Consider the following 23,569-nt stretch of genomic DNA (forward strand, 5'->3'; position numbering starts at 1 on the left):
CTCTGACTCCAGCATCGGCAGTTCTTACTATCTCCTCTAAAATGCTATTGCTTTTACTCAGCAATTCGAGAACCAGAGAAATCTGTATCAGGATTTTCAACTAGATTAAAATGACTGGCAGAAGCCTGTGATGAAGCCCTTAATGAGATGCTTAGAAACCGTCTGTATTAATGTGGGAAACCAAAAGGCCATCATAATTAGAATTTAAATATTTTTGGACCTGGAGAGACCAGATCACAGTAGAGGATGGCATATTGTTATGGGGAGCAAGAGTAATTGCCCCACGCAAAGCTCGCTGCCAGATACTGGCTGAACTCCACCAGGGTCATCCAGGGGTCTCTAAAGTGAAGATGTTGGTGAGAAGTTATGTCTGGTGGCCAAGCTTGGATGTAGGCATAGCCACATTGGTGGGGCAATACTCAGAGTGCCAACAAAGTCAAAAATTACTGCCAGCAGCTCTCCCACATTCATGAAAATGGGTGGGTAAACTCTGGACTCGGTTACATGTTGACAGCACAGGTCTTTTCATGGGCTCAATGTTCTTAGTCATTCTAGATGCCCACTCAAAGTGGTTGGACGTGCATAGACTTCATTCACCAAACACAGGAATGATGATAGAAAAACTGCACACATCTTTTTCAACACATGGAGTCCCAGAAGGATTAGTCGCAATTAATGGGCCATTGTTTACCAGCAGGGAATTTGAGGTTATTTTTTAAAGTCAAATGGGATTCAGCATATAAGGACTGCTTCATTCCACCCATTGTACAATGGCCTGATGGAAAGAGCAGTCCAAACTTAGAAGGCTGGCTTGATGAAACTGCCTATAGCCTTGCTAGATACCAAGCTGTGATGGTTCTTATTTGATTATAGGACCACATACATGCAACTACAGGATAGCACCAGCAGAGCTGCTAATGGGTAGAAGACTCTGTACCAGGTTAAGTTTGATCTTTCTGTTCCCTGCCCATTGGAACATTCGGAAATGCTTCCCGAATCTTTGAATTCACCATCTCCATTAAGCTTTGTTAAGCCCTCTGAATCAGAGTTGGACATGATTGAAGCAGCCACCTCGATGCTGTTGCCGCAGGCAGAAGAGAGTGAAATGCCACTAAGGCACTCTTGGAGCAACAGGCGAGCTCCCATGCATTACACACCTCCTGTATCGGACGCTGTGTCGGAAGAACCTAACCCAGTCCTAAACTGCCCCAGGAGGCTTTCCTAGAAAGGACCAGCCTCTGTCTGCAGACTCAGAGGGGGACGGATACAGTGATTGTAACAAAGTCAGCCTCATAGAATATGAGTTCCAAACAGGCCGGTTAATCTGGTTGAATCAGGGAGCCCTGGCTGACAAATTAAAAAATGTGAGTATGAGACATACTGACGTTCTGGTAGCTGACTATGAATGTGGCAGTACTAAAGTCAAGGTTCTTCATGTGTAAATAGAGGGTGACTGGGTGGTGGGTTACCAGCCTCTGTGGAGTTATTTCACCACTTGGAACCAAAGACAGTCACTGGGGAAACAGATATGGCTCGGGAAGTGAGTTTTGGTAAACACCAACAGTGTACAGTATATGCAAGTCTTGGTTCCATTGTTTAATTCAAGGAGTTCTGTTTTTAGATGTTCATTAAAGGGCTATTCACCACATTTAGGAAGATCTCTTCCCCAAAAATATCACATCATGGTTTAAAGGCCATGATACTAAGCCTCATGACAGGTAAGAGTGGTCTGAGAGTTGGTGTTTAAAAATGAAAAGAAGGTCAATGCGACTTTAACCCACGTGAATGTCCCAATTTGGAAAGATGGAACACTTCATTCACACAGGTAAATTGGACTTCCACAATGGAAATGTTGGCCTGATTCATATTTAACACTGCCTATAATGCGTTCCAGCGTTCAGGAAATCCAGCTATGCAAAGAAAGTAAGAGAAGGTGACCCTACCAGGTCAGTGCAGATTACAGCAAACTACCCTGCCCTCCATGTCCTTATCATGTCATCACTGGTAACCAACATCCTCACCAGACCAAGCACAGATATTCTTTCTTCACATATGATTTCAGGAATCATCTGACTAGGAAGCAAGCATCAGGGAATGAAGAAAGGTTAAACTTTAAACTGTACAGGGATTTGTGGGGAGTTAGTTTTTTTTTTAGATTGCCCAGCTTCTTTTCCTGAGCGAAATGAAAATCAAATCTATAATTTAATAAATGAACTTTAAAAAATCTTTGGGGAGAGGCTAAACAAATTACTTACAACGTTCCTGAACCTGAAGTTTGCGTGTTTCCATTACTTCCTTCTTGAGGCGATCTAGAGCCTCTTTCTTTAGACGCACCTGCTCATTGCGTTTGGCCCACGTTTTCTCTACATCCTCCTCAATTAGCCGATTTGTTTCCTCTTCATGACGTTTTTCATCATCTGCCCTCTGAGCCAAATATTTTCGATACATTTGTACTTCTCTCTGGAGATCCAGCTAAGGAAAAAAATAATTGTTTTTAAGTTAACAGGATTGAGAGTAAAATTAGATTTTTCCCCTTGTTCATCAATGGGTTTACAAACTAGGACATAAGCATTTGTGCAAATGTTCAATCATTATCATTAGATGTAGATGAATCTAACTAAAGTCACATTGAGCATCAGGTTGCACTGCACCTGGAGTAACAGAGAGCACTCCAAAGCAGCTACTAAGGGTGCTTATGACACAGTGGTAGTATCCCCACCTCTAATCCAGGAGGTCCAGGTTCAAGTTCCATCTGCTCCAGAGATGTGCAATAGCATGTCTGAACAGGTTGATTAGGAAATATATCTACAGATTAGCAAGCATTGGATGAAAGGTTATTGGTGGAAGAAGGGAATGTGGAGTAATCAGATCAGCTATGAGCTATGAATAGCGGATAGGCTCAGATGGTCAAGTGGCCTACTTCTGTTCCTAATTTGAATGTTCATATGGTCATATTTAAGATAAATATGTAGAGGGATGAAATAAACTAGAGAGGGGATACTAATTTTGAATGGATCCAAAATTGTATCAAATTAGTACAAGGTATCTAGTATTCAGAATTATTAAATAAGGAAATAATAAATAGAAGAAAATAAAGAAGAATAAAGGGGCAGCACAGTGGCTCAGTGGTTAGCATTGCTGCCTCATAGTGAACCCAGGTTCGATTACACCCTTGGGCAACTGTCTGTGTGGAGCTTGCACATTCTCCCCATGTCAGCATGAGTTTCCTCCGTGTGGTCCAGTTTCATCCCACAGTCCAAAGCTATGCAGATTAGGTGGATTGGCCATGCTAAATTGTTCAAAGTCCAGGGATGTGCAGGCTGGTGGATTAGCCATGGGAAATGAGGGGCTACAGGGATAACTTCAATAATGACAAAAACACTTTTTTTCCTTATATTGTGGTACAAGATGATTCAGGTCTCTTACCTTTTTCTGCAATTGCTCTTGGGCATCTTCAGTACTTTCCTTCAGGGCTTGCTCCTTTATCTTTGTATCAAGTGCCCGCTCCTCTTCCTCCTCCTTCGCTAATCGTTTTTTCTTCAGTGCCATTGATCTGTTCAAACTTTCACAGAAGTCTTTCTGTTTTTGAGCCTTCGCCCGTGCCAACCGCTCATCTTCTAATTTTGAAAGACGTTGCCTTTCTTTCTGTGACAAGTATATAGCTCCAATAAGAGTTTTTTTTTGCTTATGGACATTTTTAAGGTTATCAAAACTTTAGTAATACCTTGAGTACTTTGATGCTAAATTCCTCATCTGCTCAAATAGATTTCCACCATAGCTAAGAAAACACTTATCAGAATAATGAATGCACAGTGAAATGTTAAACTTGCTTTCCCCTATAGATGCTGCCTGAACTGCTGAAATCTTGCAGCATTTTCTGACCATGAAAGTTTTGTAAGTTCCAGTTACCCTTGCAAAGAATAGAGCCTCTGCTTTCCCATTACTAGGCCAGCCATGTCACAGAATGGCGTTTACAGCAAGGATTTCCATTTGCCTGGTGCAAAAGAGACAGAACAGAAGATTGTAGGCCATTTTGCCAAGAGTGGAAATGGTCATCACAAGCCAAGAGAGCAACCTGGACTCCAAAAGTGTCTTTTAAGATATGTCTTATGTTTGTAGGAGTGATAGGGTGACTTCATGGGACTTTGGGGTGGGACATTTGCACATTAATCTCACAAATACCAGCTGGTAGGCACCAGCAATCACAACACATACTGAAACTTCAGTCCTCATTGTAGTAGATACATAAAAAAGATTACTCTTTAATGTTTTTTCCTCTCTTAAAAAAATTAGCAGTTTTTATCTCACAATACAGGAAAGATGTGGAAGCGTTGGAAAAGGTGCAGAGGAGATTTACCAGGATGTTGCCTGGAATGGAGGGAAGGTCTTACGAGGAAAGGTTGAGAGAGCTAGAGCTTTTCCTTTAGAATGATGAAGGATGACAGGTGACTTGATAGAGGTGTACAAAATGATTAGAGGTATAGATAGAGTGGACAGCCAGAGACTTTTTCCTAGGGTGGAGGTAGCTATTACGAGGGGGCATAGTTTTAAAGTGAGTGGAGGTAGATATAGGGGAGAAGTCAGAGGTAGGTTCTTTATTCAGAGAGTGGTAGGGGCATGGTATGCATTGCCAGAGAGGGTAGTGGAGTCGGCCTCATTAGGGGCATTTAAGCGGCTATTAGATAGGCATATGGATGATAGTATAATGTAGGGGTGGAGGTTGGATAGACCTTAGGTTTAGGGTAAAAGTTTGGCCCAACATCGTGGGCCGAAGGACCTGTACTGTGCTGTACTGTTCTGTGTTCTATGTTAATATCTTGGGGAGACAAACAAAGTAACCTCAATTTCACTCTGTAAAAGTTGTCTGATTGGATTACCAAAAATTGATGAGCCTCGACTTAGCTGCTTATTCAATCAGTGTAAATCAAGCAGCTACGAGCAAAGATGAACAGGAGACTTTTGCTGAAACTATTAATAGTGTAATGGATCAGAAAAACTAGTAGTGCCAACTTCAAAAATGCAGTTGCTTCATTTACATACTAATTTGGGAATAAGACACTCATTTGCCGTTCCTCATTATTCTGATGTGCAGGATATCAAATATAGATTGCAAGCTTGTGAACTGGACTTTCACTGTTGATAAATATACAGAATGTTTTGAAAAGGGCATAGCATTATTAAGTATTTTAACTATTTTTAATTTCCTTCTGTGATTCTTCACATCCTCATGAACACTAATGCCAATTGCTATCATTACTTGTTCACATTTTTCCCCACTAATGGGATTTGCCCTATGTTTGGAAAAAGAGGTACAATAAAGGCTGTATGAAGACATCTCTGCCCACCCTCCGGCATGTTGACCTTTGCACGTAAAGACTGAGCTGCATTGGCAGGTGATCAGTACATAAAGTAGCTCCTCTGCTGAGCCAGCAGGCTAGACCAATAGTCCCTAAGGTATATTAGGAGTTGTAGATGCTTGACTAATGGGAATATTGTATGCTTTCCTGGAAAATCAGGCTATGTCATGTGTTTAGTGACGCATTACGAAAGACGATATGCAAGAGTGACTGGCCACGAGTAGAAATGCCACCAACGTGTCTCCAGATCTGAAAGATGCCTTGTGATAGCAATCAGTAACCATTTTCACAAGGTCTGGGTCAACAGGGAGCCTGATACATGGTAGAACCATCATTGATTCTTCCATTTCTTTTAATCATTTTTGTTTGGAGCTATGAACTGGGAGCTGAGAGGTGACCTTTGGAATGTTAGCAGCAGCTTGTGTTAATAAAAAGAACTGTTAAATAAAACAAACTGTTATTGGTTTTCGAAGGAGGAATACAATGCATGGGAGGAAATGGAATGCTGAAAGTTAATTGCAGGTTGTTTCTTGTTAAAAAGTGCTCTATAGATGCTTCAACACCAGAAAGGCCTTATGTTTAACCAGATATCAGCTGTTTGGCCATTAACAAGGTCAGTACCTGGGAACTGGTTCTACCAAATTTGGGTCAGAACTGATGGTCCAATAGAGGGTGGGGCTAGAGTTTTTTTGAACTGTTTTGAATTGGGAGTTTCTGAGAGAAGGAGTTTGGCTCTTGATGCTAAAGCATGAAGATTTAAAAGTACCCTGTCTAAAGCACCTTGCCTAACCTCATCATCAGCTATTAGAGGTTCAGAGAATAGAAATTAAATTATATTGAAGATTCTTCAGAGTGAACTGGAAAAGGTGGCATTGATCAATTCCATGATAATCCTATGCACCTGTGAAATAACACATTGTGGAAGCTGCTTAAGTAATCTGGCCAGTTTTGTTATTTTCCCTTTATTGATTTATCCCTTAATTGTGCTTGTTTGTCTCATGTGTGAGAGTGGGTGCTGAAAACAAAGGTTATTTGGTTCAAATCGTAAATATCAATTCAAATACCTTACTGTTTCAGTTTACTCTGCTAAAGCTACTATATTGTTAATAAAGTATTATATCTTTTGTTTAAGCTATAAAGGCACTAGGTTTATAATCGATTATCCTAAAACTCCAGATTAGCTACTTAAAAGTGGTTAAGGACCATCGGGGTAATTTTTTTGAGCCTTTGAAGATTTTAATTTTACTGTGTTGCAACTCCAGGTAGGGAAGCAGATTTGACTCAGATGTCCATCTCCATGCTGTAAATGCCACATTGATCTATAAGATCATTTACAGTTGCCACACAATATGGGGCTGGGACAAGCACTGACACCAAATCTCAGGTCAGCTAATGCCTGAATCTCAATACCAATTCCTTTCAGACATCCTATAGTGTGGGAATGGTTTGAGTTGCTGTCAAGTCAAGGGGGTTGCCATCAGTAAGGGGGTCCCAGTACAATCAGTAAAGGACAGACCAGGGGCTTGGGCACAATCAGTGAATTGCTTGGGGCTGTCAGGGTCATGGGGACTGCATTATGATGGTATGGGCAGCAGACCACAGAACCATCAGGACTTTCAGCAAGTAGATCTGTGATCACCATTTGGGGATCTGCATGGAAAGCAGTCAGGAGTCTGGTTAGTCTTCAGTTGGGACTGACTGTTCAGGCTGGTTAGGGGTATGAATCATGGTCAGTCCCGGGGGTCAGCAGAATGAACATCAAGATGGGTAGTAGCAGGCAGTGTCACAGTAGGGAAGTAGAGTGACTCAATGGTAGGGATTTGATGCAGAAACCTGGGATGCAGAGGGGACAAAGACAGTCCGGGGGAGGGGTTGGGGAGGAAATCTAACAAATGAAGGAGGAATACAACGCATGGGAGGAAATGGAATGCTGAAATTGGGAGTTATCGGCAGGCACCACCATCTTGGCGTCAAAGGAGGAGTGTACATCAGGATGGTGATGGTGACTAAACTATAGTGACTAGGTTCAGGGGTTACAACGAAAGCTGCAGTTGTAATTCCAGATGGTGGATGGGAATATATGGCGAAATCAATAGCAATGTGCTATCTAAGGAAGAATAGGACTTAGAGATTTGGAGGCAGGGCCCTTGATGACCAGGATTAGCCTGGGATTCAGTGCCAAGTACAACCTGTGATTCCTTCCATAATTTCTTGATTCCTAAATGTGACCTACAAACGGAAAATGGCTGCAACCACACCTGGGGTGGGCGCAGTCATTGGATCTTTTCTGTCCTGTTTCACCTCACTGAGGTAGCATGCTGGAAATCAAGTCCTGCTATTTCTGGACTGGTCATAAAAGTTTAAAAATTTTAAAAGGTAAGCAAGATTCCCCGTTTTACCTGTCTTTCAGATGAAAGTTGACAGAAAACACAGCAGGTTTCTGTGCTTAATAAAAATTATTTATTACAAGTAAATAGATTGTACCTACAGGTAAACAGTTAGAAACCACTGACAACTCTAAAACGAAAACAGGAATTCCTGATGAAACTCAGCAGATCTGGCAGCATCTATTAGAAGAGAATGGAATTAACGTTTTGCATCATTAGAACTTAGTCTAACCAACAATTTCTTTTTTGTTTCAGGCCTCCAACATTGGCAGCTCTTCATTTTATTTTATTGACATATAACTCAAGTAGTGAGCACTCTTTCTGTTATTAATCCCTTTTACATACACACGCAGACAGACAAGGAATAAACAAGAGCATATTTGGTGCAAGGCAAGACTGGGAAAGCCATTCACAGGACCTGCCAAGATAATTCTTGCACTGATTAGAATGCTGCTTCTTGATCTCTCTTCTCCAGGTGCTTTCACTCATTCACAGGAGGCACAGTGACCAGTTCACACTTACAAAAATGCTCTGAAGTATTAACTCAAGGTCACAGCTTCGTGCAACTGCTGAAGATAAAAGAAACTCTGCTTAAACTGCCTTTGAGGACAGGGAAAGCTCCTGAGCTGGTGATGATCTGATGCCATTTCCCTATCTTGTTCACAGCTCTAAGCTGTCCAGCCACCTGCGAACCGGTCACACAGCTGTTTGCAGGCAGAAGGCCTTTGTCATCGATAACTGGTCACTAGTCCACACCAATAAGCTGTTGTTACCAGCTGAATCTCTAATTGTATATGCCCTTGGCTACAGCTCTTCTGTAAACCATCTACTACTGCTTGAACCAGCAGCTGTGTAAACAGAATCTATGAGTGTCATAGAGTCATAGAGTTGTACAGCAAGGAAACAGACCCCTCGGTCCAACTCGTCTATGCCGACTAGATATCCTAAATTATCTAGTCCCATTTGGCCCATATCCATCTAAACCCGTCATGTACCCATCAGATGCCTTTTAAATGTTGTAATTGTACCAGTCTCAAACACTTCCTCTGGCAGCTCATTTCATACACGTACCACCCTCTGCATGAAAAAGGTTTCTTTTAAATTTTTCCCCTCTCACCTTAAACCTATGCCGTCTAGCTTTGGACTCCCATAACCCTGGGAAAAAGACCTTGGCTATTCACCCTATCCATGTCCCTCATGATTTTAAACTACTATAAGGTCACTCAAGGGAAAATAGCCCCAGTCTATTCAGACTCTCCTTGTAGTTCAAACCCTCCAACCCTGGCAACATCCTTGTAAATCTTTTCTAAGCCCTTTCAAGTTTAACAACACCTTTTCCCATAGCAGGGAGATCAGAATTGAATGCAGTAATCCAAAAGTGGCCTAACCAATGTCTTGTACACCCTCAACAAGACATTCCACCTCCTATACCCAATGCACTGACCAATAAAGGCAAGCATACCAAATGCCCTCTTCTCGACCCTGTCTACCCGCGACTCCATTTTCAAGGAACTATGAACCTGCACCCCAATGTCTTTGTTCAGCAACACTCCTCATGACCCTACCATTAAGTGCACAAATTCTGCCATGATTCACCTTACCGAAATGCAACACCTCGCATTTATCTAAATTAAACTCCATCTGCCACTCCTCAGACCTTCGGCCCACCTGATCAAGGTCCAATTGTACTGAGATAACTTTCTTCACTGTTCACTACACCACTAATTTTGATGTCATCTGCAAACTTACTAACCATACCTCCTATATTCATATCCAAACCATTTATATAAATGACAAAAAGCAGTGGATGCAGTAGCGACCCTTGCGGCACACCACTGATCACAGGCCTTCAGTCCAAAAAGCACTCTCCACCACGATCCTCTGTCTCCTACACTCAAGCTAATTTTGTATCCAAAGGCTAGATCTCCCTGGATTCCATGTGATCTAACCTTGCTAACTGGTCCAACGTGTGGAGCCTTCTTGAAAGTCTTGCTGAAGTCCATATAGACAACGTCCACCACTCTGCCTTCAATCTTCTTTGTCACTTCTTCAAAAAACTCAATCAAGTTAGCAAGACGTGATTTCCCATGCACAAGTATCCCTAATCAATCGTTGCTTTAATTGCTTGCTTTCACAAGCATGCAGTAATACTTCACAAATCATTGATTTTTAAATACAGTTCTTTTCTCATTTCAATCCACAATAAAAAAAATACAGTAAAATTCAAAGACATGGTTTTTACAGCCACAACACACAGGCTCCACTTGAATGATACAAAGAGGGTCCTTCCATGGCTATTGCATAATCATGTACTTGCAGTGCAGATTGCGATCATTTGCAATCATAGTATCATACTTACGAAATGCATACAGTGTCCAAATGTGAGAGACACAAATGCTGGTCATAAGCAATCTTGACCATGTGTTTGTCATTGCAGATTGAAGATATTCATCTCTGCGACACAGAAGTAATTGCCAGTGAGCTAAGAAGAGACACCTGGGGTCACAAAGCGCAAAGCTAATGCAAGACCCCATAGGCTGCACAGGGACACCGAACAGATTCCCTCTCAACTTGAACTGTACTCACATAGTTCCTACAGTCTGCTATGTCTCTTTACAACACCAAAGTGCTGCATCCATCAGAATAAGGTCCAACAGAAATTTATCACGCACAGGCATTCCAGGGCCCTCCTTGTGAAAGTGTTCCATGTCCCACTGTACGGAGGAGTACGCTAAGCCACAATTTGAGAGTGATGCAAATGCTGACTGCTCACATTGCTAAGGACCTGTGCTGTTTCTCATGTTCTCCACACAAGTCTATTGGAAGTGTTAAGATTCTGAAGAAGAGTCCTATCAGATTCAAAACATTAACTCTGTTTATCGCTCCATAGATGCTGCCAGACTTGCTGAGTTTTTCCAGCATTTTCTATTTTTATTTCAGATTTTCAGCATCTGCAGTGTTTTGCTCTTATTTCATTGCAGGCATGACTAAGGGATCCAGCCACAGTTAGGGGTTTTTATTCCTGTTGCTATGATGTAACGAAGGTCCAGGGAAATGGAAAAGCAACAGATGTGCAGACAAGTTCAGGACTAATAGCAAGTTTTACCAAACAGCCTCCACAGCAGTCATAGCTTGAGCTCCCATCAGAATGTGCAGGAGGTACAGAAGGGCCAGAGTCTAATGTCCTCAATGCCATTTCCTCCAGTTGAGTAAGGTAGTGTTTCTGAGGATGAGAATATCCTCAGACACTGTCAAAATAATATTAGGTGCTGCAGCAGAACCTGCAAACTGAAAGAGTGGGTGGCCATCTTATCTCAATAGCCATTGAGATGACAACTTCTGTGAACTTTATGCAATGCTAATACATAGCTGTGTGGGATCTCTCAATCATCCAATTACAGATGTGTTAAAGGTAAAATACTATGGATGCTGGAAATCTGAAACTCAGCAAATGTATTAAACAAACGCTATTTGTGCCAGGTGACACCACGTTATCTTGTCTCTCAGAGATGAAGTCAATGCTGCAGGCTCAGCAGTAGAATCCCATAACGTCGCAGGCATCTTCCAATGAAGGGAGCAATACACTATACGTTAGGTTTTTGCTAAGATTCAGCCCATGAACTCACTTTCAAGTGACATTTGCATTCAGGCTCCTCTGGCAGTCAGAATTTAACTGTCCTGTAGTCTGAAGGAGAAAAATTTTCCAGAAAGTCTCTTTTCAGCACTAAAGTACGCCTCATTCTCATAATAGTTTGTGAAACTCAATGACTTAACAAGCATCAAAGAGTGATGATGTCCATGGAGAAGGTAAACAGCAACATTCACGTTTAGAGTCGACTGATCTGTTTCTGTGCTGTAAATTGTACACAATTCTTCAGATTTACAGTGTGAGTGGAAATGTTTCCTACTGTGAATTTTCTATAGTTAGAAAGCGGAATCATATTCCTTTATTAATGGCTGAAAGATCAAAGAAAAATATAAAACAAATCTAACAAAAATATCCCTTTTGGGCTCAAGATGTTAAAAAAATAAAAAATTGCCCTTTAAAGGATACATGAGTTTATCCTGAACAGCAATGTCAGATGGATCTACAGAGATCCAAGGTTCAATTCCTGACCTGTACTGAATTAACTGACTGTAGCAAGGCAGTGGTGGAATAATATTCACCATGTCTGGATAAGGTAGGGGAAGGCATGGCCATGGTTCTCACTTCTGTGTGCTATCAAGCCAGAAATCCATGCGCGTGGAATGGATATTTCAAATAGTCAAATTGTCTTGAAAGAAAGTTACTAAGGCAAGGTAACAAAGTTCACCCAGTACCCAGAGACCGTATTCAGCAAGGATCAGCTGGTCTAGGAATTTGGCAGCAAAGACCTTCAAGATGATGGGCTTCATAATTCAGTGTAAGGACTGTAACCTACAATGTCAATGTGCCCAAACCAAATTTCTAAGCCAACATCTTTAGGCAAGATGAAAAACAAATTGATAAGAACAACAAAAGCATTTGAGAATTAGAAAACAAATTAGAGAATTAGCATCTCATAACTGAGCTAAGAACATGACGAAGAAGGAAGTGAAATATCATGAAACTTTTCTCAGTCATTTTATATGCTTTTCTTACCATCAAGTCTGCCTCTTGTTTAATCATCTGCTTCTGATCCATGCGTTTAGCATTAGTTTCTGCCATTTGTTCCAGTAGTCCAGCCAGGACTTCTTGCTGTTTCTCATGTTGCTCTCTCATTTCCTTTTCTACCCTCTCCTCTTTGGCAAGTCGGTCCTTCTCCCACAAGTCCTCAAAGATCTGTTCCTCCTCCTTTTGCTGATCCTGCAGCTTCTTTTTGAACTCTATTTGCGCCTTTCTATCCTTGACCAACTCTAGCACTCGTTGTTGAGACAGCTTTGTCTGCAGCTCCTCACACTGTTCCCTAAAATACATACAGAAATCAGTCACAAGTGGAGTAGCAGAGTACCATAATGATACAATCTAAACTTTGAGAAAAATGGTTTGAATATGATGGTGCAGTAGTTATGTTACTGAACATATTGAAGGATTTTAGATTTACAACAAAAAAAATGAATACATAGTTTAAAGATGGTTATGAGAATGGACTTGAAACATCCAATTACTTGGTATGGCCGACTTCAGAAAAAGCAATTTTGCAAAATTAGCAGATTTTTTAATTATATTTATTCATGAGATGGGGGCATCTCTGGCTAGGCCAGCATTTATTGTCCATTTCTAATTGCCCAGAGGGCAGTTAAGCGTCAACTACATTGCTGAGAGTCTGGAGTCACATGTGGGCCAGATCAGGTAAGGATGGCAGTTTCCTTCCCTAAAGGATATTAGTAAACCAGATGAGTTTCAAGGTCATTGTCAGACTCCTAATTCTAGATTATTTTTATTGAATTCAAATTCCACCATCTGCCGTGGTAGGATTTGAGTATATTACTTAGGTCTCTAGATTAACAGTCCAACAGTAAAACCATTAGGCCCTGATTCTTACAGAGGATCATAGATGTGTTTGCAACAAAATTGATAGTTTTGCTAAAATCAATATATGGGATGTGTCAGCAAAAACAACCCAAGTAAGAAACAACACCTTTAATGGTTGCAGAGAAAAAGCAGCAAGAACTGCAGATCTCATCAATTCTTTGGTGTTCAGAGTTCCAACACAGCTCTTGTTTGGTGTGATGATGACACTGTGGATTTTGCAGAGGAAAATATGGAGAACAGCACATTCCATGAGAGTATTCAGGAGAACCATAAGTAATATCAAGGCAAGGCAGGTTAGAAGCTGAACCTTTTTGCTCTCACAAGAATAAACAATCTTTTATTTGTCTCAAGCTATATGTGCTAGGAAGCTAGTATTTTATTTTGAGTTAATACCTTTGTGCATGTATCTCAAATAAATACATATTAGTTATAAAAACTGAAAGAAATGCAGATGCTGTAAAACAGGAACAAAAACAGAAGTTGCTGGAAAAGCTCAGCAGGTCTGGCAGCATCTGTGAAGAAAAAAATCAGCATTAACGTTTTGGGTCCAGTGACCCTTCCTCTGGGCAGAATTTTACGGGATCCTGCGGGCAGGCATACAAGCCAGGGGACATCTAATATTCCCTTCCTGCTGCTTACCCATAGGCCCCAGAACTGTCTTAAATTTTCTGGGGGACAGGGGAGGTTAGGCCAGCCCACTTTCACTGTTGCTCCAATTGGCCATAAAAAGACTAGCTTCCTGCCTGGCCATAATTTTGCTGCCAGTGCCAAAAGGTCAAGGATTGGATCAGGGAGAAGATCGGGTAGAAAAGGGTAGGTATGCCTCCTATTGAGCCCACCTTCTGATTGAGGTCCCCTCCCAAATCTGCCCACGCTCCTTCAGGTGTTCTCCTATCCCTCCCCTTTCCAATCTGACCCCATTACCTTTATCATCCATGTACTGTCCCAGATTGACACCTCAGGTCCCTGCTGCAAGACCCTGACTGTTACCTGGTTTTAGTAACACTCATTATCTGGGGACTATCAATGGTCCCAGCTGTGGTCACTAATCCTACTGTGTTTGCTGGGACAACATAACAGGGTTCTGAGGAAGGATCACCAGACCCGAAACGTTAACTCTGTTTTTTCATTCACAGATGCTGCCAGACTTGCTGAGCTTTTCCAGCAACTTTGTTTTTGTTCCTGATTTACAGCATCTGCAGTTCTTCTGGTTTTTATTAAGAGTAATCAGGATCTTGTTTCAGTCAAGTTGTTTCTTTCTCTTCTAAACTCCAAAAGATATAAGCATAGCCTGTCCTAGCTATCTTCATAAGACAACCCACACATTCCAGGCGTTAACCCTGGTATATGTTCTTTGAACTCCAAAGCAGTTACATCCTTCCTTAAATAAGGTGACCAGTACTGTGCACAGTACTGCAAATGTGGTTTCATCAATGCCCTATATAAATGAAGCATAACGTCACTTTACCTCTCTATAAATGACAATATTCTGCAAGCTTTCCTTATTATGTGCTATATGTATATACCAACCTTTGTAGGACACCCAGATCCTTCTCAGAACCCTGTTCTGAGGAAGGGTCACCGGACCCAAAACGTTAACTCTGTTTTTTCATTCACAGATGCTGCCAGACCTGCTGAGCTTTTCCAGCAACTTTGTTTTTGTTCCTGATTATTCTTGACAAGATGTGGATAGGATGTTTCCTGTTGTAGAAGAATCTAGAACAAGGGGTCACTGTTTAAATATTATGAGTCTTCGGAACTCTCTTCCTGAAAAGGTGGTGGAAACAGAGTCCTTGAATACTTTTAAAGCCGAAGTAGGTAGGTTCTTGTTAAGCAAGGGTGTGAAAGTTTACCAGGGAAACAGAATGCAGAGCTGAGGTTACAATCAGATCAGCAATGATCTTATTGAATGGCGGTGCAGACTCAAGGGTTTGAAAAGCCTAATGGTGCTTCTTGCTCATTTGTTTGGATGTTCATGCTTTTTATCAGATCTATATTAATATCTTTGGCTTGCACTGAGCATCAATTCCTGTCAGTCAAATTGAAAGCTTATATGTAAGTTTGCGAATAGTGTCATAAAATTTCCAGGCCTATATCATGAGTTAGAACATGCTTAATTTGTAGGTTTCCTTTTACTTCAGTGTAAAATATAAATAGGAATTTTACTTCACACTTCCAAACATAAAATCATCAACACAAAATCATCATTTACTCATGAAAGAGTAGAGACCTGAAGAACACTTCAAAAGTGTTTATCACAACATCCAGGCTTGGGGCTGACAAATGGCAAATAACACTTGCGCCATACAAATGCCAGGCTATGACCATCATCAATAAAAGACAATCTAACCACTGCCCCTTGACATTCAATAGTGTCACCATCACTAAATCCTCTACTATCAACATCCTGGGAGTTACCATTGACCATAGACCCAACTGGACTCACCACATAAACATAGTGGCTACAAGAGCAGGTCAGAAGCTAGAAATACGGCAGCAAGTAACTCACCTCCGACTCCCCAAAGCCTGTCCGCCATCTACAAGGCACAAGTCAGGAGTGTGATAGAATACTCCCCACTTGTCTGGATGAGTGGAGCACCCACAGCACTCAAGAATCTTGACATTGTCCAGGACAAAGCTTGCTGCTTGATTGGCACTACATCCACAAGTGTCCACTCCCTCCACCACCAATACTCAGTAGCAGCATGATTACTGTCGACAAGATGTACTGCAGAAATTCACCAAAGATCCTCAGACAGCATCTTCCAAAACCATGACAACTTCCCTCTAGAAGGACAAGGGCAACAGATATATGGGAACACCACCACCTTCAAGTTCCCCTCCTAGCCACTCACCATCCTGACTCGGAAATATATCGCCATTCCTTCACATCGCTAGATCAAAATCCTGGAATTCTCTCCCTAATGGCATTGTGGGTCAACCTACAGCAGGTGGACTATAACAGTTCAAGAAGGCAGCTCACCACCACGTTCTCAAAGGCAACTACGGACAGACAATAAATGCTGGTGAGCCAGCAATGCCCACATCCCACAAATAAATTTAGCCAGTGAGCACAAAGGAAGCCAGGAGCCAGAACATCTGTTGTGTTTGAAATTTTCTAGGCTTCTGAATTCTAGTTAAATGAAGCATTTCTCTCATCAATACCCCAGCCCCACATAGCAATTTGCAATAACTAGTGAAGGAGAAATCATCTGTAAATACTTTTTCAATTTGGGAATTCTGTCTTTGTGCCCTCCTCTCCCTCAGTTCCCTGAATTTATGTACAGATGACATGAAGTCTCAAAAATGGCAAATGGGACCAGATCCAGAAGTTCTGTCCCCTTTCTTACAGATCCCATTTTTACTGGGAATGAAATGGGTGATGAACACAGATTAGAAACCTGAACTCAGTAGCATCACTTAAACTTAGAGTGGAGTATAAATAGATTTCATTTCTGTCATAGAAAGGGCCTTAATCTGAAGTGTGAGAGTTACAAAATTTTAGAATGATCATAAATGCTATTACAGAATAGATTAAGTCTGTGGAACTGTGAAGCTGTGAAACTATTTAAATCCTCAGCTCTTTAAAAAATATTTTAAAAGCCAATTGTGTCAGTGAGAGGTTAAGAAAATCTGTTCCAGCAATTAGAATAGGTGTTCGTTGACATTACCCAAAGGCTATTATTATACTATCAATGTTGTTTTTTCACAATCTTCTATTATCTCAGTGGGAGATTCTAACTTGAAAGTGAGATCTCAAACAGGCAATTAAAGAATTAGCTGTCCTTGATGTGGTTATGAACTCAACTGTTAATTTTCATAAGGTGTTAAGTATATGAGGGAGGCTAAATGTTTTGCATGGACGTTCATTAGTAGTTTACATAGCAAAGGCTATCATAAATGCTTAGAATTTTTTTTTAAAAGTTCATGTGAACATGGTTCCAGGCTTCTGCTCCAGTGGGTGAGTTTGCATGGAGGTCATTATGTCAGAGCCTAGTGTGTCTTGAGATTACTTTGCATGGGTGCTATTAATGGCCATGGATGGTCGGGGAAAAGGGTTAGGATGTGTTGGCATTAATTTTGGGACAGTGTCAATCAGGAATCATGAGATGGGTAGGGTACGGGTTAGCATCAGTTGAACGAAATGTGGCATAGGTGTGGGAGCAGGTGAAAGGGATGTGATGGGCAAGGGATAGGACCAAATTGAACAAAAATTTAACTAAACATCTGGAAAAAAGTGCCAGAGAACTGATGCACACCTTGTAAACAAATTACAAAAGGCACTTGGCAGGCCCTATGGTTGTTTCTGATGTGTCTTGGGCAGCAGACCCAACTCCATTCAACACCCTTTTCTGCTACACCACCATTTAGCAGAGTTTCTCTCCAGTGCAGCACAGCAAGCCAAGGTAATTCCCAATTTCTGCTACCCAACTAAGGAGTGAAAATCCTGGCCTTTGTATCTCTTCCTTTGGCCACTAAAGTATCCAGCACAATGGCCACAATGCTGATGCTGTGGGCACAAGTGACACGCCCCACATTAAAAATTCAGTAGTAAATCTTTAGATGAATGGCTTAAAACATACAAGTGAATTTAAAAGCAGACAGTCATAGTCATAGAGCTGTACAGCATGGACACAGAGCCCTCAGTCCGACTTGTCCATACTGACCAGAAATTCTAAATTAATCTCGTCCCATTTGCCAGCATTTGGCCCATATCCCTCTAAACCTTTCCTATTCATATACCCATCCAAATGCCTTTTAAATGTTGTAATTGTACCAGTCTCCACTACTTCTTCTGGCAGCTCATTCCATACACACACCACCCTCTGTGTGAAAAAGTTGCCCCTTAGGTCCCTTTTATACCTTTCCCCTCTCACCTTAAACCTATGCTCCTAGTTTTGGGCTCCACCACCCTGGAGAAAAGACCTTGGCCATTCACCCTATCAACGCCCCTCATGATTTTATAAACCTCTATAAGGTCATCGCTCAGCCTCCAAAGCCCCAGGGAAAATAGCCCCAGCCTATTCAGCCTCTCCCTATAGTTCAAACCCTCCAACCCTGGCGACATCCTTGTAAATCTTTTCTGAACCGTTTCAAGTTTCACAACATCCTTCCTATAGAAGGGAGACCAAAACTGCATGCAGTATTCCAAAAGTGGCCTAACCAATATCCTGCACAGCCACAACATGACCTCCCAACCCCTATGCTCAATACACTGACCAATAAAGGGAAGCAGACCAAACGCCTTCTTTACTATCCTATTTACCTAGGACTCCACTGCCAAGGAACTATGAACCTGCACTCCAAAGTCTTTGTACAGCTTCCCTGATTTGCCTTTTCAAAATGCAGCACATTGCAGTACATAACCATATCTTCCATGTTCAAAAGGAGAGATCAGATGGACTACTGCAGTGTCCCATCATTAGGCACCATTCAGCTGCCTTAATAATCCCAATGAACTTCATGATTTATGCAGAATTTTAGCATTCTCATTTATCCCATTCTCTGCATGTCATTACATTTTATAAGTAGCAGTTTGCACAAAAGCTGGATAAATTTCTCAATTCCAGAGTTCAGACCAATATAAAGAGTTACCTGAACCGTTGATCAAGTTTTTCTGCAACCAACTTTTGTCTTTCTTGCTCCCTTTTTATCTTCAAGCCTTTTACATGCTGTCTCATTTTTGCCTGTCGCTCTAAAGGTGTTTCTCCCAAAAGGGAGAGTTGATTCATGTACTCCCTTTCTTCAGCTTCCAGAAGATCTCGTAGCCTCAAATGATCAAAAAACTTACATTTAAAGGCTTATTAATGTTTTCAAATGTTTCACACATAGAAGAGCTTTACATCCATAGACAGTATGCCAATGATAATTTAAGGCATTGTACACAAACAAATGCCAGTTGATACATGTAACTTAACCTTTGTTTAAACAATTATGACTAAATCAAAGAAGATGATTCAAAACTCGTCAAAATGATGGGTCAAACTGAGAATCTTAAAGGTGATGAGCTGATGGAGATTCAGAAGACAATTCCAGTGCCCCTGAATTACAGGCAGCCGGAGCTCAAAGGGAAAAGAATATTTAACAGACTGGAGAAGTGGGTGGGCATGGTGGCTCAGTGGTTAGCACTGTTGCCTCACAGTGCCAGGAACCTGGGTTTGATTCCACCCTCCGGTGACTGTCTGTGTGGAATCTGCACATTCTCCCCAAGTCTGTGGGGGTTTCCTTGGGGTGCTTCGCTTTCCTCCCATAGTCCAAAGATGTGCACGTTAGGTGGATTGGCCATGGTAAATTGCCCTGTAGTGTTCAGTAATGTGCAGGCTAGCTGAATTAGTGATGGAAAATACAGTGTTACAGGGATGGGGTAAGGCTGAGTGGGATGTTTTTGGAGGGTAAGTGTAGACTTGATGAGCTGAATGGCCTGCTTCCACACTGCAGGGATTCTACACACAGCAGGTCTGGTACCATTGTAATCAGGTGACCCACGACCTCTCCTCCTGGATTATTACAGATACATTGACATTTTTTCCATGAGCATGGATAAATGCTCAAAATATGGAAGCCAAGTTTAAACCTAGCGGGGCTCTGCAATTTGCAAACTAGAGAGCTGGAACAGACATTATTCATGCAGCCAAACCTTGTACATGTAACTTCCCATCAAAACCAGACTGGCCTCGTGCTAATCACCACATTGTTTCAGAACGAATGGTTATTTACATCTTCAGTGAACCTGCTTTGTTAGAAGAATACATAGACTTGATGTTACTCAGCTCAGTAGGAGGACAGAGGCAGAGCATGACAAGGAAATACTTGACAATTGAAGGTTCAAAACCATATTCTGAAAACTCCAAATATGGAAAGTAGTCACCTTATTGGATCTCCTTGCCCCCGCCTGATGCTAGTATTGGACACAAGCCACAGAATCTTTGAGAAACGCACGAAGAGGAGAATAAAAAGGGACAACCTAGATTCCCAGCTGGCTTTTCTTTTGCACCTTCTTCAATGACATCTCCCGATAGAGCCATCGACTGGCAGCCAAGTTGCACAGCCTGTCCAATTCCTTGTACCTTGTGGCAAGCATCAGACTGACCAGACGCAGAACACCACCTCAGTGAGATGACCTAAAGACCAGAATCAGCCCTAGATGAGAGATCCTGAAACATCAACCAACCCTCAAAGATTAAGGAACGGCTTGTCCCAGCCTTATATAATGGGTATTAAAAGTCTTTTCAGATAAACAGTTCAAATACAGGGGTAGGCACATGTGGCTAGGGTGTAGTGAATCTTTAGAAGCATATGTCAGCAGTAGATAGCTAGTGTAGATTTGAGACGTTCATTTAGAGATTTAAAGTTGTTTGCTGAAGAGTCCTGTGAAGAGATTCTCAGAGTTTGATAGACATTGTTTTTCCTTGATAAAGTGTTCAATAACAATACAGTATGGAGCTGGAGGAACACAGCAGGCCAGGCAGCATCAGAGGAGCAGGAAAGTTGACGTTTCGGGTCAGGACCCTTCTTCAGAAAATGTTCAATAATGTTGTGTTGAACCATCCTTTGACTCTTATCCCCCTTGACTCTTATCCCCTTTGTCTCTCTTATCACGCAAAAAGGGTTACTGCAAACTGGTCAAGGTTAGTCAGGGTACATTTACACACCTTTCACTCAACAACACCATTTATCAGGTTCATGACAGTTCATCATTTATCCATGTCTGTCTCTCCTGCATATATAAATAAAGATTAGACTTGTAACTCCATGGTTTAATATTAAATTCAAAAACCATTCACCAATACTGTAAATTTACTTACTTTATTCTCCTTTGTTCTATGCCATTTTCATAAAGCTCCATGGCCCTTTGAAACCTATACCTGATGTTGCCCTTCAATTTCTTTTGTTCTTGTTGTAGTAAATCATAATTCTGGATTTCATACTCTTTGTGGGTCTTCACAAAATCTGCATAAATTTCAGCACGTTTATCCATTTCAAGTTGCTTCACCATGTCTGAATTTGCGAAGTTACCTGAAGATTTTGCTAGCTGCCAAAAAAATTTATAATGGCATTTAAAAATACATCACAGAATTACTTTTCATTATTTCAAACCATCAAATGAAAACCAGATTATGGCTGAGGGATTTGACGGTTTAATAGTTTCCTCCTTTAAGGCCTGCTTTTGAATTTACTCTGTCTGGTTATCTCTGCATATTGCTGGTATATTATAAAATATACTATGACAGTTTAAATGAGATACTGTTTGCTATCCCAGATAAAAGCTCTTCTGTGCTTATCCTTCTCCTCTCGTCCCGTTTGTAATACAGGGATGGCAACGAGTATGATAGCACAATGATTTTGTCACCAACAATCTACAGGCCTAGACTGATGATGTAGAGTCAAATTCAAACTCCATGAAGGAACTGGGGAATTTCAATTGACTTATTGAAATAAGGAGCTAGTCTCAGTAACACTACCCATAAACTATCAAACTACCCATTTGATTCGCTAACTTCAGAGAAGGAAACCTATCATCTTTGCCATGTCCAGCCTAAATGAGATTAAATACCCTGAAAAGTTTTGCTGACTCTTCACTGCCTGATGAAATAGCAAACCATCCAGTTGTATCAATATTCTACACAAAGCTACAGTAAGAACAATACCAGGCATACGTCACAATTACCTAGGCATCAGATATGACAAAGACACACTGGGCATGGTCTAGCCTGTAAAGTCCTTAGGCAATTTTGAGTGCCACAACAGCAGGGAACTGAAGAGGGCAGGATCCAAAACACAGAGCTGAAAGGCGGCCATTAAAGATGTTGGTATGGCATGGATACCCACCTACACTAGGCAAGTACATGACACAACTTGGTAGGAGCCTATTGATGGCGATTAAGGGAGTCCAACTGGGATTTACCAGTCAAGCACTGGAACCCCTTATGCTGTGGGAATCTAGAAGCCTGAAGGTGGCAGAATATGGGGGTCACAACTATTGGCAGGCCTGGAGATCTTCCCACCTTGTCTGAGTACAAGCGCCACTGGTCAAACTCTCACACAGCAAAATAGCAGCTGGCTGAAGGACCTTTTTAAAAAAAATGTGTTTGCAGGAGCAGCAGTTGGTGAAGAAGGCAAATAGTATGTTCACCTTCACAGCAAGAGGTTTCAAGTACAGGAACAGGGATGTCTTGCAGAAATTGTACAATACCTTCGCGAGACTACACCTGGAATACTGTGTGAAATTCTTGTCTCGTCATCTGAGGATGAATGTTCTGCATATGGAGGGGCTACGACAAAAGTTTACCAGACTATTTCCTGGGATGATGGCTGAACTGATGAATGAAGAGAGACTGGGTCAGTTAGGATTATATTCACTAGAGTTAAGAATAATGAGATGTGGTGGGCGGATCTTGTAGAAATCTATAACGTTCTAACAGGACTAGGCAGGGTATACCCAGGATGGATGTTCCCGATGACTGGGGAGTCCAGAATCAGAGATCACAGTCTAAAGATATATAGTAGACCATTAGCGCTGAGATGAGCAGAAATTTCTTCCCCCAGAGAGTGGTGAGTCTGTGATTGAGATGAAGCATTTTATGCTTTCAGGCAGGAGATAGATAGAGATAACAAGGTGTAGAGCTGGATGAACACAGAAGGCCAAGCAGCATCAGAGGAGCAGGAAAGCTGATGTTTCGGGTCTGGACCCTCTGAAGAAGGGTCTAGACCCAAAACGTCAGCTTTCCTGCTCCCCTGATGCTGCTTCGCCTGCTGTGTTCATCCAGCTCTACACCTTGTTATCTCAGATTCTCCAGCATCGGCAGTTCCCACTATCTCTGAGGAGATAGATAGAGTTCTTCAGATTAAAGGGATCAAAGGGCTTGGGGTGAAAGTGGGAGCAGGGTTCTGCATTAAATGATCACCCATGATCATATTGAATAGCAGAGCAGGCTTAAAGGGCCTACTCCTCTTGCTACTTTCTATGTTTCTGATTTCTAAGTCCTCTGATTGGGTCTCCAACTTCAACCGTCCTCAATTGGATGGCGCGTAATGAGGCAACCAATCAAAATTAGGACCAGTGATTGTTTCCCTGTGAGGTGGGTTTGGGAACCAGTAAAGGCACTGACTTTTATTTCTTGTCCCCAGATGAAAAATCCTTCCCCTGCTCACTACATTTGGGGACCTATGCAAAACTTTAGAAAGCTGGTCCACAGACTATTCATACGCAAAGAATCAGCCATACCTTCAGACTTGTCTATCACTGGCAGGACAGATGTGGTGGCACAGTGGAGTCGAGTCACAAGGGAGTTGTGCTGAGAATCCTTAATACTTACTCTGGAACCTATGAA

The 23,569-nt window shown here is 41.6% G+C and overlaps 1 protein-coding gene across 1 annotated transcript in view; it reads right to left on the reverse strand.

Moving 5' to 3' along the window:
* The window catches only part of cfap53 (cilia and flagella associated protein 53), a 41,453-nt gene that overhangs the window by 12,814 nt on the left and 5,070 nt on the right, over positions 1 to 23,569 (reverse strand). Inside the window, exons 2-6 of the mRNA XM_020529652.2 lie at positions 21,044 to 21,270; positions 18,834 to 19,007; positions 12,366 to 12,669; positions 3,427 to 3,645; positions 2,256 to 2,472 (exon numbers count right to left, since the gene is read on the reverse strand). Coding sequence (XP_020385241.1) covers positions 2,256 to 2,472; positions 3,427 to 3,645; positions 12,366 to 12,669; positions 18,834 to 19,007; positions 21,044 to 21,270 — 1,141 coding nt within the window. The remainder of the gene's footprint in view (positions 1 to 2,255; positions 2,473 to 3,426; positions 3,646 to 12,365; positions 12,670 to 18,833; positions 19,008 to 21,043; positions 21,271 to 23,569) is intronic.

Source organism: Rhincodon typus, chromosome 1 (genome assembly GCF_021869965.1).
Source record: "Rhincodon typus isolate 14 chromosome 1, sRhiTyp1.1, whole genome shotgun sequence".
Classification (NCBI taxonomy): Eukaryota; Metazoa; Chordata; class Chondrichthyes; order Orectolobiformes; family Rhincodontidae; genus Rhincodon; species Rhincodon typus.